Source organism: Astatotilapia calliptera, chromosome 23 (assembly GCF_964374335.1).
Source record: "Astatotilapia calliptera chromosome 23, fAstCal68.1, whole genome shotgun sequence".
Taxonomy (NCBI): domain Eukaryota; kingdom Metazoa; phylum Chordata; class Actinopteri; order Cichliformes; family Cichlidae; genus Astatotilapia; species Astatotilapia calliptera.
This window is the reverse complement of record NC_137443.1, coordinates 40,432,672-40,451,350: the sequence shown is the minus strand read 5'-3', so window position 1 is coordinate 40,451,350 and position 18,679 is coordinate 40,432,672. Positions and strand designations below refer to the sequence as shown.

The 18,679-nt window shown below is 41.1% G+C and overlaps 1 protein-coding gene across 1 annotated transcript in view; it reads right to left on the bottom strand.

Moving 5' to 3' along the window:
* The window catches only part of mcf2la (mcf.2 cell line derived transforming sequence-like a), a 46,763-nt gene extending 36,001 nt beyond the window's left edge, over nt 1-10,762 (bottom strand). The window contains exon 1 of the mRNA XM_026157927.2: nt 10,194-10,762. Coding sequence (XP_026013712.2) covers nt 10,194-10,326 — 133 coding nt within the window. The 5' untranslated portion in view covers nt 10,327-10,762. The remainder of the gene's footprint in view (nt 1-10,193) is intronic.
* Between the last annotated feature and the right edge of the window lie 7,917 nt (nt 10,763-18,679).

Below are 18,679 nucleotides of genomic sequence, written 5' to 3'. Positions count from 1 at the left end.
TATACTATAACTTTTTAATTGTACTAAATGTACAATTTAGCTTCAGTAATATTTGTCTTGAATATCAGGCAGTATGTAATATGATCTAAATTCACTGTAAAAAAAGGATCTCTTGGCCAATGCTAATCAGCTTTTAGGAGTCTGTCTGTCTTCCTGATTCAGCCTCTTCGTGTAACCAAACAGACATAAATTAGCTTAAATGTAATTTGAGATTTTGGCACCCGGTTCCTTTAAAACAAGAGCAGAGTATGTACACAAATGTAAGCAAATAAAACAAACACGCTTTGAAATGGAAGCCTCCGTTTTCTTCCGCTTCTCTCGCACCATCGTACAGGCACAAAAGACACACATAATGCCACTGGGGTCAGCAGGGGGACCCCCTGCTTCACTCTCACACACAAACTGAAAATTTTGACTCTGGGGAGTTTAATTCACGTAAAGGCAGCCTTGCTGCCGCTGAACAGTCTCAGATTTAGTGGGTTTCAACATGCTTTATTTTACTACTACTGCTACGTTACTCTTCATTTCTATATACAAAAAAATCTGAGAAAAAAATTTAATCAATTCAAATTTGTGATAAAAACACTCATTAACTGAACACACACATGCTCCTAAGTCGCCTTAAAACAGTATCTTCTTTCAAAGTGAAATATGTGCTGCTCTGCCAGAAAGTGACTGTACATTTATCTAATTTCCTTTAGAGCAAGGCTGTCAAACATAAGGCTCGAGGTCCAAAATCGGCCCGACAAAGACTCCAGTCTGACCCTGGTTAGCTTTGGAAAATGTGAAGGAGGGCATAGATTTTGCATTTTTTAGAGCTTTTCCTACTGGTAAAGACCTCCACAATAGTCGTTCATACCACACTAAAGTAATTAAGTAATAGATTAAATGGCAGAAAAGTTGTTCTTTTTGTAATTGGCCTGAAATTAAAATATACAGAAGGACAACTTTTGTGAATTAAGAGTACTGTTTTCTAATGACAGGAGAAAGTTTTCTTTCATTTTACTAACTTATGTGTTCATGCTGTTGCCATCACATAGAAAGACTGAGACCTTCTGCTGAAACTGTAATTATATTTCTCACATTAGGGTATGTCAGGTATTTTAAATATGTAGTTAACCTTCTGAATGAGTTCAACATTCCTGCTTTAGACTATTATAAAGTCTTCTGTGCATGTAAAAGGTGGCAAAGTTACAAAGGCTAAAGTCCACACTAGGGCTGTGCCACATCTGATTGTTGGTGATTATACCAGTAAAAAATTTTCATGTTACATAAAAAGTGTCATAATGTCATATGAATGGAATGGGGACGCCATGTGTTCACTTTCCTAGCGCACGCAACCACTACACCAGGCCAGACGTATAATTATACAAGTTTTTTAGGCCGAATATTAAAATATTTTAGCAGGTAGAAATCATAGAGAGAGTGGTGAAAGTTCCACAAAATAGACATAAATGATGGTTGTTGTAAGGTTGACAATAATATTAAATTAAACACGAATCTCAGTCTCATCTGAGATGAGATTATCAATAAATGAAAGGCTGGAGCCTTTTTTAAAACATGTTCGTGTAATAATGGCCGAAGGTCCTTCAAGAGCTGGCATACATGAAGGAAGCTGTGTCAGGATGGAGCCCTGTGGGCGTACGTGTACATTTACATCATGTCAGATTTAGAAGATAGAGCACGTTGGCTGTTGCACAGGAAAAGGCAGAGGATTTTTAATAGCTCACTTCCTGTCTCTACCACTTTATCATGCATGCAGTTTCACCCACTCGTCATCAGTTTACACCTCCACCCCTTAACATTTACAATTTACACGAAGTCCGCAGCAAAGTTATCACCATCATTGTGAGCTGCCTTCAGATTTCCTAAATGTATATTGATTACTTTTCATTTCAGTTTTTTTCACTGATATGTGAATGGTGGCTCCTGTAACAGCTGTTACTGTGGGAATACATCTTCCAGCACGACAGTGATCATAAACTCAGTGCCAATGCAGTAAAAGCAAACTTGGATAGAAAAACACACAGTGAAACACTATCAGTCATGGATTGGCCTCCCCAGAGTCCAGACCTCAACATTATTGAAGCCGTGTGAGATCATATTGACACAGAACAGAACAAAAGGCAGGAACATCCACAGAAGAGCTTTGAATGTCCTTCAAGAAGCCTGCAGAACTATTTCTTAAGACTACTTAAAGAAATTACAGGAAAGCTGTGAGTACTGCATATATGTATCACATCTGTTCTGTGCTAGAAGGTGTGTTTCTATGCACAGCTCTATCAATCTATTAATCAATATCGATATAAATAAAATATTATTATATTAGACGTCTAATCAGGTCATTTTATTTAAAATGCTGGTCTTTGTGTATTTGATCCTGGTAATGTAATTTATTAACTTGCCAAAACCGCTGATAACCTCAATCGACTAAACACTCCCAACTTCTGAAATCAGCACATGATGAACTTCATCACATGCTTCTCTTTTTGAAAATGTCATATCATCAAAAAGAAGCAGCAGCCAAATCAAATTTAAATCAGGTTATTTCCAGGACTTCCTCTTTGAAATTACGGCTTAGAAAGAAAAGCAGCCTGCAAAATATGGCGGCCATAAAGCAGAAAATGGGTCGAATGTGAATTGTGGAAATGTGCATCTGTGCACATGGGATGCAGAGCAGACATCGGTGTGTGCATACCATTGCAGAGGAAGACTAGTTGTACCTGTATGTGTGTGCATTAGGGAAGCAGTGCAGACTACAGCTAGAATAACTTACAGCTTGATTATTTTGTTGAGACTTTCCTCCCCAGCATCCGTGCCTACAAAGAGAACAGTATTGAATCCTTCCGCTTCGAGATCAAACACTATAGGCCGGCTACAGCATAAACAGGAAGACGGCAATTGTGAAATGACTCATAGGCCCAAAAAAGCAGCGGAGGCAGAGTAAGGAAATAAAAAGGTGCGAACATCTCTATAGTTTGATAAATACTGGGCTGTTTATTTAAGAAGCGATCTCCGAATTATAAACGTCCGCAGTGTAAAAGCACAGAAAACAAAACTAACAAATTCAGTTTGAAAAACAAAGACATTCACATGTCCACTGGACTCCTCTCCCTTCCTTCACTTTCCACATTGCTGTTTTCTGTCACCTCTTCTCCATATGGTGGACAGTATTTACTCAACATCAACCGAAACTTGACAGAAAGCAGGCCGTGTGGCTCGGTTAAAGGCTGAAGGCCAAAAGGATCAATTTTATCTGTAGATGGTGATAGATGTCGCACTTATCCCTGCACAAAGCAAAATTTATCACCATGCTACGAGTGCATTTCTCTACAGGAAACAAATGCACGCATATCAAGCCCTTAGTTTGACCTGTGAGTTCTGTGATGATCAGTATTCATCAGCGAGAATCAAAAGATTTAAGGAACTTTGTTAAAAACAGCTGCGCATATCACTGATAAAGGCTGACGTGATCTAAATATTTAAGGCAAAACTAATTCATTACAGCTTCATTTAGGCTGTATCAGACACTAAATCTTTCTAGAAAAGTCAAACTGAAAGTTGTTAGAGGATGCCATTTTTTTGAATATCACAATGAAAATACACTTTTCCCTCCATTTTCAAGCTCTAATATTTTCAAAGCCATTCATCTAATTTATGTAGTTACCTGGCCCTGAGTACACCCCATAATTGGGAATCTGTGTTACAGTTCAGCCCCTATCTCTGAAGCTATTCTTTCTAAGGCCTTTCAATGGCAGTGCAGGCCATACCATCACGTTTTCAAGCAAATTTCAATATCACTCGAGCAGTTCTAGATAAAGCAATGTGAAACTAGCTCCACAGAAAACGTTACGCAGATTTAAAATTCCCCTAAAAGTCATCACAACATTTTTTTTTGTTTATGAACAAAGTAATAACATCAGCAAGCTAAAGCTACTTTTTTCCGTTAAGTGTAGCATAACCGCCTACGTGGGCCAGTCACTGCAACACCTGGATTTCCACTCTTTCGATCAAGAGGGGCTCATCTTATCTCATTACACTGTTTATATATATTAGATCGTTTATGCCGTATTGCTGCCAGGTTCATTAAATCAATTAACTGTTCATATGACTGTATTTTATGGCATCCAACTGATATATCAGTCAGCCTATCACAGAGGACATAAACATGGTATCATCCCACTGTTTTAGAGCTCCAGATGCATTGTTTATCATCATCTCTGAGATGTCTGCAGATCAGCATTACAACCAGTGATTGAGTGAAGCAAGCCAACTACGTTCTCTACGTAACAAGTTTAAAATATTTTACTCAGACATCAATAAAACATTACAGCTGATCAAACAGACCGCATTTAAACTGCTGCTATCTTTTATTGCTTTGAAGACTTCAATAACTGAAGACTCACATCGTTCCCATTATACCTCAGTATTGCCGCATAACAGGAAGTTTTTACCTTTTCCAACTGGACTGTTTGGTTCAATGCACTGACAGGGGCTACATTTCTCTCATATTAAATTATTTTCATATGGCTTCCTGTTAAATGAAGAATCTAATTAAAAATCCTTCTCCTTACATACATGGTCTTGAATTGTCAGGCTCCATCTTATCTTGAAGAGCTCATAGTACCACATCACCCCATTAGTGCTCTTCGCTCTCGCACTGCTGGTTTACCTGTTGTTCCCAGAGTATTTAAAAGTAAAATGGGAGGCAAAGCCTTCAGCTTTCAGGCCCCTCTTCTGTGGAACCAGCTCCCACTTTCAAGAGACAGACACCCTCTCTACTTTTAAGATTAGGCTTAAAACTTGACAAAGCTTATGGTTAGGGCTGATCAGGTGAACCTGAACCCTCCCTTAGTTACTCTGCAATAGGCCTCGGCTGTTAGGGGATTCCCATGATGCACAGAGTGTTTCTTCTTTACTCACTTCTTTTCATTATCAATCTCTGGCTCACTTTTACAGTGTCTTTTGTCCTGTCTCTCTCCCCTTGCCCCCAACCGGTCGCAGCACACGGCCTCCCCTCTTCTGCTGGAAGTTTCTTCCTGTTAAAAGGGAGTTTTTCCTTCCCACTGTCGCCAAGTGCTTGCTCATAAGAGGTCGTCTGATTGTTGAGGTCTGTCTCTATTATTATGGGTTCTTTATGTTACAATATAAAGTGAAGTGACTAATGCTGTGATTTAATACTATATAAATTAAACTGGATTAAACTGAACTGAACTGAATGGTTAAATGAGATTTTATTTGTGGTTTTTCAAACTACAAAATCAGCTTCTGGCCAATCATATTTAAAGACTGTAATTTTTTTAAGTTTGGATTATTTGTAGTCCAGAAATATGCCACCTGGAGTCTCTTTAAAAACTTAGGAAAAATGTAAGAAATGTTATTACAAATGAGAACTTGAAGGAGTATGAATCGAAACAAAAACAGCACCCGATGATGACAGATGATCTCAGTTGTTTATCAGTTATTTGGGGGGGGGGGAATGGGAAATGGGCTGCACAATCATGAGACTACCCATGAAAGAGGAAGGCTTGGTACTTAAGGGGAAGACTGATCTCTGTCATGAGGATTCAAGAAATTACAAGAAATGATTCAAGAAATTTCCACATAAAGTAATAAAGAAAACAGCTGATTATCAATTGTGGCAAATGCGTTTCAAGCACTTACTACCTTTGAATATCTGCTGTGATTTTGTATCTTAGAGAACTTTAGCAATCCTGACATTGGACGAATGGCCACAAGACTCCATCTTGACAGGGGATAGAAATATGACTTGATAAAGCTACAATAAGGTGGAGAACAGGATCAAGAAGGAAAAAAACAAAACACAGCACTAGCTTTGTGATAAAGTATTTCGAGAATAGCTTGTACTAAAAATATACATATCAAAATGGCCCAAAATAGACTTGAAATATCACTGAAAGGCAAAGATCTAAAACACACACAGACACACACAAAAAAATATCAAAAGCTGCACGCTTCCCACATGCATACATGCTGGATGGAGACACACACACAGACACACCTCTCCTTTCTCTGTCAACCTCGTAGACTTTCGAGTACTGATGCCAACTTACTGAACCACCTTGTGTAAATAAGGATCTAGCAGATACCGTAATGCTTTCTGCCACATGTACTTCCTCTAACAAGGAGTCTCAAGAGCCATTTGACAGTGTTGCCATGTTTTCTTGTGCATCTTCATTCCCCTTCTTCACACAGTTTCCATAAAAACAATCTTCAGATTATAAGTATGACGAATGACTAAAGATGAACTGGTCAGCTATGGGTGAATTATAAGCTTGACCATCAAGACTGCAGAGAAAATCTTCTATCATTATTATTATTATAAAATAAATTGTGAAGAGGGGGAAGCCAAGATTTAGCCAAGTCAACCTATAATGAACCCACTAACTTTGTGAGCGCAAGGTTAGTCTCATTTTGTCATGTGTTCCGATTTTCTCCAGAGCAGCCTGAGAGCACTGCAGAAACTAAACATCGTGCTCTTGTGAATATTTTAAGAAATCCTTGAAACCTTTACAAAAGCCATTCTAAACCCTGATGGCTGGTTAGGCTATTTAATGCTAACGTAAGGCATTAAAAATGGCAGGAACTTGTTCCATAAGAGACGATTTAGCATTTAAGAGAAAATGCATCATTTGCAAAAAAAAAAAGGGGGCACATTTCTGTTGCTTCTTATTTTACATTTCTTGCAATTTACCTGCACTGCAAAAGCAATGGCCTATACCTGTGTGCTGCAGTAAGTGAATTTCTGATGTCCAAAATAGACTTCAAAATCCAACTGTAGCTCAAAGTTGTCATCTGTGACATTACAACTCCAGGTTCCTGTCTTAGATGAGCTCAGTGACATGAAGCAGAACACCTTAAATCTTACAGAAACACCTCTGCGAAACTCACTGTGCAGCCGTTGACAGCAGCGGCTGTATCTGTAGTAGCTCTCCATCTCCTCCAGCGAAATACAAACAAACCTCTCGCCTGCGCATTCTTTCATCCTGACTCTCTGTCCATTCTCCTCTTCCTCGCTTAACGTCTTCATCTCCACAGGTACAGAGCAGAATATCACTTCCCTAATCCTCTGCTGTATTTCTAGACCCTCCCTATTTCTTTCATATGCACACCGGTCAACATTTCTTGAGTGATTACACTGGTCTTGTTTCCTCCGCCCCTCCCTTCTACTGAGAAAGTCTCTGTACAAACAGTCGTGGTAAAAAGAAAGCGCACCCTCTTTAATTTCTATGGTTTAATTATGTGGAAATAATGAATATAATCAGATCCATAAAAGGGCTTAAAATTAGGTAAATACAACCTCAGATGAAAAACAGCATGACATATTGCACTGTGTTGAAATGCAAATACAGGCCATTTCACTGTGTGAAACTTAAATACACATTTACTGCTTTCATAGGAATAGAGGGCAAGTATTAGCCAAGTGCTGCTAGACAAATACACTTGATTCACTGATTAAAAGCAAGCTTTGGACTTCTGCTGGTCTGAAGCTTTCAGGTGTTTGTTAACACAACACTAAGGAGGAAAGACATCAGCAATAATCTTAAAGAAGCAACTGTTGCTGCCCATCAGTCTGGATAGAGTTAAAACGCCATTTCCAAACAATGTGAAGTCTGCAGTTAGAAAGATTAATCACAATTGGAAAAAAGTGGGTGAGTCTTCCCAGGAGTGGATGTCCTGGCAAATTCACCCCAAAGGCCAGACCGTGCAATGCTCAGAAAAACTGCAAAAAAACAAACAAACCCAAGAGCTACAGACTTCACAGGCCTCAGTCAATATCTTAAATGTTAAAGGTCGTGGCGGTAAAAATCAAAATATAAGACTGAAGTATGGCTTGTTTGGAAGAATTTCCAGGAGAAAATCTCTTCTTTCTAAAATGTGGCAGCACGTTTTAGGTTTGCAAAGTTACATCTGAACAAACCACAAGATTTCTGGAACAATGTCCTTTGGACTGATGAGATGAAAGTAGAAATGTTTCACCGTAATGCACAGCGTCATGTTGGTGAAAACCAAATGACATTTTAGCTCAAAGACATCATACCGGCTGTCGAGCACGGTGGTGGGTTATGATATGGGCTTGTTTTGCAGTCACTGAGTCGAGAAGCACTCCTCTACATACCAAAATATTTTAGGGGCCATCTATCCAACACCTAAAGTTTGGCTCTAACTGGATGATGCAACAGGACAGTGATCCCGAACAAATTTACAACAGGACGGCTGAAAAACAAAAGAATCAAGGTTGAAACATTCATGATTGAATATCTGAGTACAGAGAATAAAAAACTATTCTGACAATTTTCTCTCATCGTTCAGTGTTAGAAAAAGTCAACATGACAAATCTACAGATTCACACTCTTTGGGATAAAACTGAGACTAAAAACTAAGAGAAAAAACACAACCTCATGAATGCTAAACAAAATTTAAATAGAAGTCACCGTCACAGTCCAGCCAGAGCTTGATTGGTCAGCCTGGTTCCTTCAGCACAGAAGCGACTTGATTCACTCGAGTGCATCATGTGTGTTAAAAACTGCATTATCACAACTTCACAAACACTCATTTTCATGTCGTCAGCATTGTTCAGCTTGGATTTTACCACATGGATTATTATCAAAGAATATGCTACTTTGGCCTGCACTATAAACTCTGAGGCAGAGACTAACTCCCAGTATCCCTACAGCAGAAATGGATCCACAGCATTTCCAAGTCGCACATCTTCATAACACATGAAGAGTGAAGGGGTTAAAAGATAAACCTCTAAATTAATCTGCATGACAACAAAACTAATTCTCTGAGAAACATTACTGTTTCTAGTCTGGTTTTTCCTTAACTGTGACCCTGAAATGACCTCTTAACCAAGTTGTGACCCAAGAAAATGTTCCAAACTTTAAAGAAGCTAATTTTTCCCACTCAGGCAGCACTCACCTGTCTGTGTGGACTTATGATTCCTTTTTCTTTCCACTGTTTGGCGGCCACAGCAAAGACTAGTAGCCATGATGAATGTAGCAGCTCTACTCTGTTCCCTTGACTTTGGCTTCTCCTTTTAAACTACACACATTTCTACCGTCGGTGTGTTACGACCTAAGGTCGATTAGCGACTCACAGCCTTATCAGCTAATCAGTTACCAAGGTCAAAACACCAAAGAGCGTTGCGTTCAAGAGCACACATTAAAGTGGCAGCTGGTCTGCCAGGGTTAAAAGAAAACTAAGTGACTAGCGCTTTGGTTTACTGTTTTACTGACAGACAGATGAGGGTGTATCTGACTGAGATAGTGATGGGGTTGTTTTTTTTTTTAAAAAAAGAAAAGTTTTTTGGTATAATGCATTGAGAAAATATACAACAAATGCTGAATGCAAACCCAGCAGAGATAAAGTCACAGTGTCATGGTCACAAGAAAAAAAGAGGAGATTTTAGCAATTTATCAAGAATTATATCTGCAGAACAAATTTACAATTTCAACTACATATGTTAAATGAGGACTTTCCAGTCAGATATTCATATATTTTCTGTAGCATTGATTACATTTTACTTAAACAGCACCAAATCATAGCTACAGTTACCTCAATAAGCTTTAGACTATAAAGACCCTACAAAAATAGAAAGAAACCCCAACAATCAGTCGATCCCTTGTAAGCAAGTAGAAAGGAAAAACTCCCTTTTAACAAGAAGAAACCTGGTGTCAAGTCATTTAACTTTTAGCCTCTAACTACAGCAAAACCAATTTTTTTTTTTCTGGGATAAATTGATATTTAAATTAAACCAGGTTCCCAATAACCATGACTTATTGTAAACAGCACAGAAAAAGTTATGGACCGAGCTACACCATGCATCATTTGTAAAGCGTGTCATGTTTGTTTCCCTTTGTAGCTCATTTGGTCAAATTTCGAGTCCCTCAGACAACTGTGGACTTACTGTAACCTCAGCAGGAAACTAAACAGGCAGGTTCTTTTATTATGCTTGAATAAGGAGGGAAAAACAGAAGAGGGAATCTCCCCGTTAGCGGTAGGAAATCCTGTCCTATCATCCTGTCGCACTGATTTAAGTAGCAGAGACTGAACCACTGAACATCATACATACACAGCACGTCCAGTTAGCGTGAGAGTGAGAAAACTCCAATTAATAAAAGGAGAATCAAATACACACTTTAAATCAGCACACACACTCTAACACTAACCTCTCCTCCAGGTCGGCTGATGGCTCAGACTGTGGTGTGTTTGTCGGGTCAACACGCTGATGGATACAGACAGACTGTGGAGCAGTTTATTGAACACCTCTTGGCTCTCCTGAACCATCTCAAATAGAGACATCTTTCCTTCAGAGAGCAGTTCGTACCATCTCTGTGAGCTTCCTTTCTTTTTCTTTTTTTTCGTGAGGCGTCTTTTAAGCTGCCTTCCTCTTCCTCTCCTCGATTAGACTGCAGAGTGTGTGATTATTTATCTCACTCCATGTCTGGGCTGCGTTTATCGCAGGAAAAGAGGGGTGGAGGGTGAGCTAAGACATAAATCCCTCTCCAGCTAATTGCAACTGGCTCGGCAATACGTGCACGGGTGTCATATATCACAGGCTGAGACTGACTCTGGGTTGGCCGTTTGGAGATAAAAGTAAACTCAAACTATTTATTTACTGCACATTTACGTGCAAGTAGCAGCACGTGGTTTATGAGCATACCACAGTGTTTTTCACCACTTCTATCCAACACAAGGACTTAACTCTCACATAGTTTCATTTTCTTAACCAAATTCCTCAACTGCTTTTTTAAAAGTTATTATTCATTTATAGATCATGAGGAGTCAAAAAGCTCTAATAAGCATGCAGCTCAGACAATGGGAGCTTCTGACTGTGGCACTGTGGTACCGGTGATAGGGAAGGAAACTAAAATTACACTGGTGCCATCTGCAAAGATCTCCACCACCTTTAGAGTATCGCATTACCTTTATTTCACTTAAATCATCATCACACAATCGCACAAGCATTTCCCAATTTAAAAAGTACAAAGCACGCAAGCAAAAGGTGGTCATGCACTTTTCATTATGTGGCATTCTGCACAATTAGATTTATTAATGAATCAAGTAGCAATTCAAAAGATCAAAAACCTATTCCCTCCAACTGAAACCGTCTGCAGACGTAATCACACTGACAACAAACTGAATTATCCCGCCTTATTCCTGGTAAAGCCCATTGTCCGACTTAAGTGCTCCTGGAAACTTTGGGACAATTACTTGGTGTAATATTTAGCAATGTTACAATCTTTCATGTCCTTATTGTGTAACTGTTACGTTTCCAAATAAGAGGAGCGCACCATTTAAGCTAAAGCAAAAGCAGAGTTAAATGTGCAAAGAAAGGCTGCAGGCTCAACACATTAGACAACATTATGTCCAGCACGAGGTACAGGGCTTGTATTAAAGACCATTACCAAGTCGATAGCTGAAGTCATTTGAAGATGACAATTTAAATTGAAAAAAATTATTTAAATAAATGTAAAAGAAAAATTGAAATTAAAATAAATATAAAATTTAAAAAGCTAGTGAAGTAATTATTTTAAATTTGCCTATTCAACTCATATTACAATTGTGTAAACTAAAATAAATTGGTGTATCTAGCTCAGGTAGTTTAGTCCAACTGGGTAAACTCAGAGGACGTAACCCTGTAAAGCCTGAACTGTGAAATATTTGCCAAAAATATATGATTTATTTATTTTTCTTGTGAAACCAGAGTGTTTATTGAATAGTCTGATCACAAATAAAATCTAACTGCATATATGAGTTTGAATTTGTATCATTTGTGCTACATCCAGCATTTCTGTGCAATTTGTTCTCACAGTTGATCTTAATAAATTAAAACATAACATAAACATGTAGGTCAGTTAGGACTAAAAAAAGCGATGAATAAATCTCATCACACTGCTGATGTAGAGGTCTAAACAAACTATGTATCAAAGATGATACATCTGGCATTACAGGGTTAATAACCAGTAGCAAAGCTAGACGATCTTTATAAGAGGAGCAATGCTGAGACCATTAACTACACTATGGTGGCACGGAAACTGATGTCTCCTAGTATAGTATTTTTTGTTGTTCTTTTTGCTTTGTTTTTGTCATTCACACCTCATTTGTCTATAGATGAACTGAGGCACTGCACCAACACCCAGTGTACGTGATAAATGAATATCACTTTGCACTGTGAATCGTGAGCACAAGTATTCAAAAACAGAGCTCCTTTCACCAAAACAAAATCTTGCATTAGGCATACTAAATAAAGTCTTCTTCGCAGTTATCTTGTCTTAAAATATCATATGAGCAAATTATGTCAATAGATTCTAGTATTTCTGCTCATCTGCTGCAAATCCTGCCAAACTGTCTGCTCTGTGATTGGGTGTAAACTCATTAAATATAGTATATCTGGGCAGAATTGCAGTTCTCCTACTTTTTCTAGAAGCTCATAAATCATTTTTTTTTAATAAACCACGAGATTTGCTTCACACATAAGCTGCGATTTGTATTAATAAATAATTAGCAATTTGACTGCTCCAGTGAAATGCTCAACTGTGTGAACATGTGAACTCGGTATCTGTAATTTGCGAATGACAATGATTTGTGAGACAGGACACTGGCATCAATTGCAGATGCTGGCAAATTGCTTTTGTGAAACTGGCCCCAGCTGACTAACTCCAACACCTGCTGTTTAGAATTCATAAATGCTGCGACTAACCTCTCAAGCAACTGGCTTCAAGCACTACGTGCATATTTGTGAACAATATAAATAAGCACAGATTGACTTCTGTACAAAATATCATATGTAAAGGACTGAAAAAGCTAACTTGGATACCTGGAGAAGACTATAAAGATGTGTTAATGTACGTTTTGCTTTCAACAGAACCACAGATGAGATGACGTGAGATGTGATAAGCAGTAATGTGGTGCGATGGAGCGTCCAATAACGCAAGGCTCTCCTTACCGCTGATCGTCGACAGCACCTCCACGGCTTGCTCTACGTCTTCTGGAACAGACGTCCCCTGCCCCATCCTTATCCTGGACACCCAAACCTCAGCAGACTGTCCTCCTCACATGTACGTGACTGCTCCTAAAAAAGGGCACAGATGCTGAATGTTACCAAAAAGAAAAGAACAAGTAGATCTGCAGCTTGAATAAAAATTATTTTTAAAAAGGAAAACAGCAACAATAATAAACCGTGAGCATACTTCGGCAGCAGTTTAAGTGAAACAACGAAGGAGAAATGGTGAGAACAGAAACCGGCTGATGCACTATCCATTTAATTTGGTCAGCAGAGAGGGAGGGGGAGGAAGGAAGAGACACCCAGGCCACAAGGCAGTTTTGAAATTGCGTAACACAATTTTAAACCATCCATCCCTCTGTGTAGCAAACACACACTTCTGCCTTCAGTGGTGTTAATGACATTACCACTGCTAATTTTATCTAGTCATTAAGCTGTGCTGTACAGTGAGCAGTTTATTTTTGCATTTTGTGTTCAACTTAGGTCGCCCGGTTTATTTATGACAGACTCGATTTCGGGGGCTTTTCGGCACGGCATGCTGTTGTTATTGTCTAAAACTGATCACATGATTGTGTGGGAAGCCCAGCCTAACAACTGTCTTCCTTAAACCAACACATCCAGTGATCCATGTCAGGATCTGCTGACCGATTCAAGTTAAAAGCACAAGTCAGCACTTTATAAGCAAATATTGCTTCAGCTGAAGTGGTTAGTTTCAGTTATGATATCAAGTGAGATCAAACAGTGTCAATGTCAGAATTTCAGGCTGTTTTCTGGCAGGTGAGATCTATATTACAGCAACACAGACTCCTCTCTTCACCACACACACGCACAGCTCTGATGACTTCTAGTAGAACAATCAAAGCAAATTTGGTCAATTCCCTCTCCAATTACCAGTCCCCCCTGACAGAGGCTCCTTTCATTGCTTTGACAATAGAACAGCATGCTCTTAGTCATATGGACTGAGATCTTGTGACGTGGTAATAAGCCAAGCTAAATAAAGACAAGGCGAGTTCCACATGCAATACAATGTGACACTTTTAACAACCAGGTTCACAGACATGACCTGGGGTGGGGTGTGAGGGGTGGGGATGTCCAGAGCTTGTGGAAATAAAGGCATCGGCAGTTTTAAGCTCATGTGTTTTGCCAAGAAAACACACTTTCAATTTCACTTTCCCGCCATGGTTAATATTGGTCTTCAGACCAAAAGGAGGGAAGCCAGGCAGACTGGACTTTGCCAGGGTTTAACAAACTGTACACCTGAATGCAAAGAAAAAAAAGGTAGGAGATAATAGCGAAATAAATCAGATCAGAACACACATGAATGGAGTCCCAAAATTAATTCTTTTTAGGGTTCTCCAAATATTTTTCAAGAAAAATAGGCAAGCTTTCTAATCATTTCTTTAAGTACTCAGGAATCGTTCTCCAGGCTTCTTGGAGAACATTCAAAGCTCTTCTTTGGATGTTTCTGCCTTTTATTGTGTTCTCTGTCAAGATTATCCCACACTGCTTCAATAATGATGAGGTCCGGCCTATGGGGAGTTCATTTTGTGTTTTTCTATCCAGAAATGCTTTTACTGCACTGGCAGTCGATGCAGAAAAATGAAGCTGTTGTCAGTCAGACAACAGCTGATATAGCATGGTGGATCAAAATCTGACATTACTTACTGGTAGTACTTCTCTGTGTTTTGTGATGTTGAGGATCTCTCAGTTTTGACAAGGTCCCCAACATCACTGGATGAAACTAAACCCCAGACATGATACAGCCTCCACCGTGTTTTACAGATGGCTGTAGATGCAATCTACAATCTGATTTGAACCACGTTTGGATTCAACACTCCATATGACCTGTTGCCCCTGATTTTCATGACACTTTTTTTTTTTTTTTTATTGTTTATTTTATTTTCACTTACTGAATACGGGACAGACTTGACTGGGGGAAAGAAGGGGAGAAAGAAAGAGGGAAAGAGAAACAGCTGAGAAGAGGGACGGGGGAGAAGGGCAAAAGACAAAAACCAACAGAACGGGCAGAGAAAAAAAAATGCATATATCGATCACCTGGATCACCTGCTGAGAAAGAAAAAAGAAAGCAAGCAGAAGAGAACAAGAGTAATAGAATAAACAACATCACAATGATATATGGGAATATGACAGTAAATACTAAATGTTAAACATTATTGTGCAGCACATAAGATCAACAGAACACAGTGTGCTTTGAGGTAGGAGCCAAAAAGGGTGTAGTTTGTGGGTGTGATCACCCGTGTGTACACCTGTGAGCATGGACGCGCTTGTTTTTTGTTTTTTTAAAAGGTTCCTTCATGTAATAATCTGCTAGAGGGTGTGGGGGGGCCACAGCCCCGTCCTCCAGGGCGTGAAGCAGGTGTGGAGGAGATCAAAACTCCAGACATCCAGAGGCCCCCAGAACACAAGAGACCAAGGAAGACCAACAGAGGGGCAGCTGCGCCACTGTCCCGGAAAGAGCTGAGGAGAGTCCCAGATGAGGGCTCACTCAGCAGCCGCGGAGCAGAAGCCAGGGGGAGTTGCAGTGACGCGCCCGTGAGCTCCGCCGGCAGCCAGCTGCGCCTGAGTGACCGAGCCCCAGGCCGAGAGGCCGGGGGCACCCCACCTCCGAAGTGGCCCGAGCGAGCCCCAGGCTCCAGGCCCCGATAAGCGGCCGCCAAGGAGTGAGCCGGTGTGTACCTGGACGCCCATCCCCGGACACAAAGAACCACCAACGCACCGATGTCTGAGGGGGTCCGCCACTGGCAGGGGAAGTGGTGGTAGGGGGATATAGGCCTCCAAACCTTGGAGGGCCTGAGATGTCCCCAGAGAGGTGGCGCCTGACACCCAACCTGACATATAGACACAGACATACAGGCACACACAGATACAAACATCCATTCCCACCCTCATGCTCTCATATGCACTTACTCCACACTCAACCAACGTGGAGACAGACATAAAGAGACGTTGTACACACGATCACACTCCCCAAGCGTACTCTACAAACCGGGTCTAGGTGCCCCCGCCCCTGGAGGGGGGAACTGCACCCAGACCCAGGTGGTGTTTCCCTTTTCCCTGCGGTGGGGGGAGGCAGACCGCCCCGACTCCGCAGCAGCAGGAAGGCTCCACACTCCATACCGCAGTCGGACGGCCAACTCCTCCTCCTAGTCCTAGCCCCCCTGCTCCAGCAGGTCGCAGAGAACGGGGGTGAGAGAAGACTCCGAACCTCCCTCCACCCGCTCATTGTAATGTTGATGCATGTGTGTTCTAAGGTGCATTTAAAACCCAGGAGGGCTTGGAGCTACCTGCCAGAGAGCAGCAGGTAAGCGCATGGTCCCTCCTGCTAGCCCTCAATGTCTACGTGTATTTAAAATTGAGAGGTGGGCAACGATGCCAGGGGTGGGGTGTACACCCTGATGGTACTTTGGACTCCGTGTATCGTGCCCACCCCCAAGATCCTATATGTATGTGTAATGAGAGTGTGAGTAATGTGAATGTCTAAGTTGTGGGATAAAATTGAGGCAGAGGCAGCCAGAAGGGGACAGAGGGGGGGGTAGCCTCCTCTGCACCCTGGTGACATACCCCTACTCCAAGGCCCTGCATGTGTGGGTGGTTGTGGTGGAGCGGGAAGAGGGAGGCAGCTGGAGATGGGGAGGGAAGGAAGGGAGGGGCAAGTGACCCCTCCCTGGGGCCAGCTCCCCCGCTGACCCCAGTAGGCACCCCCATACTCCGCGACCCGCCAGGGAAAGGGGGCCCAGGCCCATCCAGACCGGGCCCAGTGCAGCAGCGCCGCCCGGCCCCACAGTGCCCGGGACAGTCCACCCAACCCCACCACAGAGAAAACTGCACCCACCCCACCATCCACTCATCTTCCAGACTACATAAGACAATAAACACCCAGGCTGAGATCTTCCTCCACCTCTCCTGTATCTCCCCCTCCTGCAGAGGGAGCTCCTGAGGAGAGGAAAGCTCCTGCAAGATGTGACAATCTCCCCCACCAGTTGAAGAGCCCCCCAGGTGGCTCGACGCACCGGCGGCACCCTGCTCCAGGGCTGGGCCCCCATGCATGCATGACACTTCTTTTGTAATTTATCATACCGTAGCCTTTTTTTGACAGCCATTCTTCCACTGACAACATTTGGCTTCAGGGAACAGTAGATGGATGTGTTGAAGGACCATATGCATCTGTCAGGTCCTGTGTCAGTTCTTTGCTGTATATCTTCCTATTCCTGAAGGACATGACTTTCAGATACCTTTCTGCTTCTTTTGTGTTCCACTTCTCCCGTTTCCTCAAAACACTGGTCCACGCCTTAAGTTAGGTGGGGTTTTTTTATGCTTGAATGATTCATGGCTTAACAAACAAACTACAAGAAAAAAAAACATTCCTCTGACAATGGTCAGGTACAAGGACTGGATTGAAAATGAGTGAAAAAGTAACCAATGTCCAAAGAAAAACTTAGAAAGACCATCAGAAAGTCTTGAACAAGAGCACTTTTTAAAAAGTAATTCTGGCTCATTGGAAACAAAACTGAAGCAATTGAGAAGTGGTTCAAGACTTTTGCACAGCACTTTGCAATTACTTATATTTTTCGTTTTACCTACTTACATTTTATTCATGTTTTACTCACACAAGTGCATAAATGAGTCACTCAGTGTGAGCCGAATTGTCAGTCTAAGGTGGTGACTAAGAGGATCCAAGGAATCAAATCTGAGGACCGCGCACTTTTTCGAAGAAGGGATGCCAAACTTTCGCAGAATAACTGAATTTGTCCTACCGACAGATGAGCTGCCTCCGAGCGTCCGGAAAGGAAACTCGCCGATATACAGCAATACTGACACTTGTAGAATAAAATACGCTGTAAGCTGACGATATCGGCCATGCCTGTGATGAAAGTTACGTCCTACCTGCAAGTTTGCAAACCAGCAGCTCCGCCCACTCCAAGCCAATTAACAGGACCCAGCCAAGTCTCAGTGCTACCTCCTCTTCCTCTCATTTTTCCTTCTTCATCTTGCAGCAGATTAAACTCTACACACCCCTGTCCCCTGGACTATGTTTGTTGACATTATTCCAGTAATAAATTCCAAGGTGACTGCGCGAACTGAGATTTTTATTGTGTTGTCCAAAGTATTACTCACTTTTAGCAGATGTGTCTATTTTTTAGTCTTTGTGAGTCGGCCTCGAAGGATGCACCTCCTGGTGTGGGACTACATGCATATGAAATATTTCCATTCATTTACTCTACCAGCTGATTTTGCAGGATTTGCTCAAGTGTCCTACCCCGTATATCACCAACAACAGGGACACAATGGCATCTAGTGGCGGAATAATTCAGTGCAGAAGACCCACGTCACATTAAAAAAAATTATATTTTAAATAAGTGTTCAGAATATACAAAGATACAAAGAACACTACAAATGTTGTATATTTTTGACACACTGTATTTTTTCTGTTCTGTGGAGAAAATATGAAAGATCGGGATAAAAATTAAAACACACATGTGCCTAAAACTTCTCACTACTCAAAAAATACAAAATAATTATACACAATTTTTAACATACTGTTCATTCCATAGATTATAATGTCTACATTGAATATTGTATCGTCCAAAGCAACAGACACTGCACAAGAGAGATAAAGAAGAGAGTGGA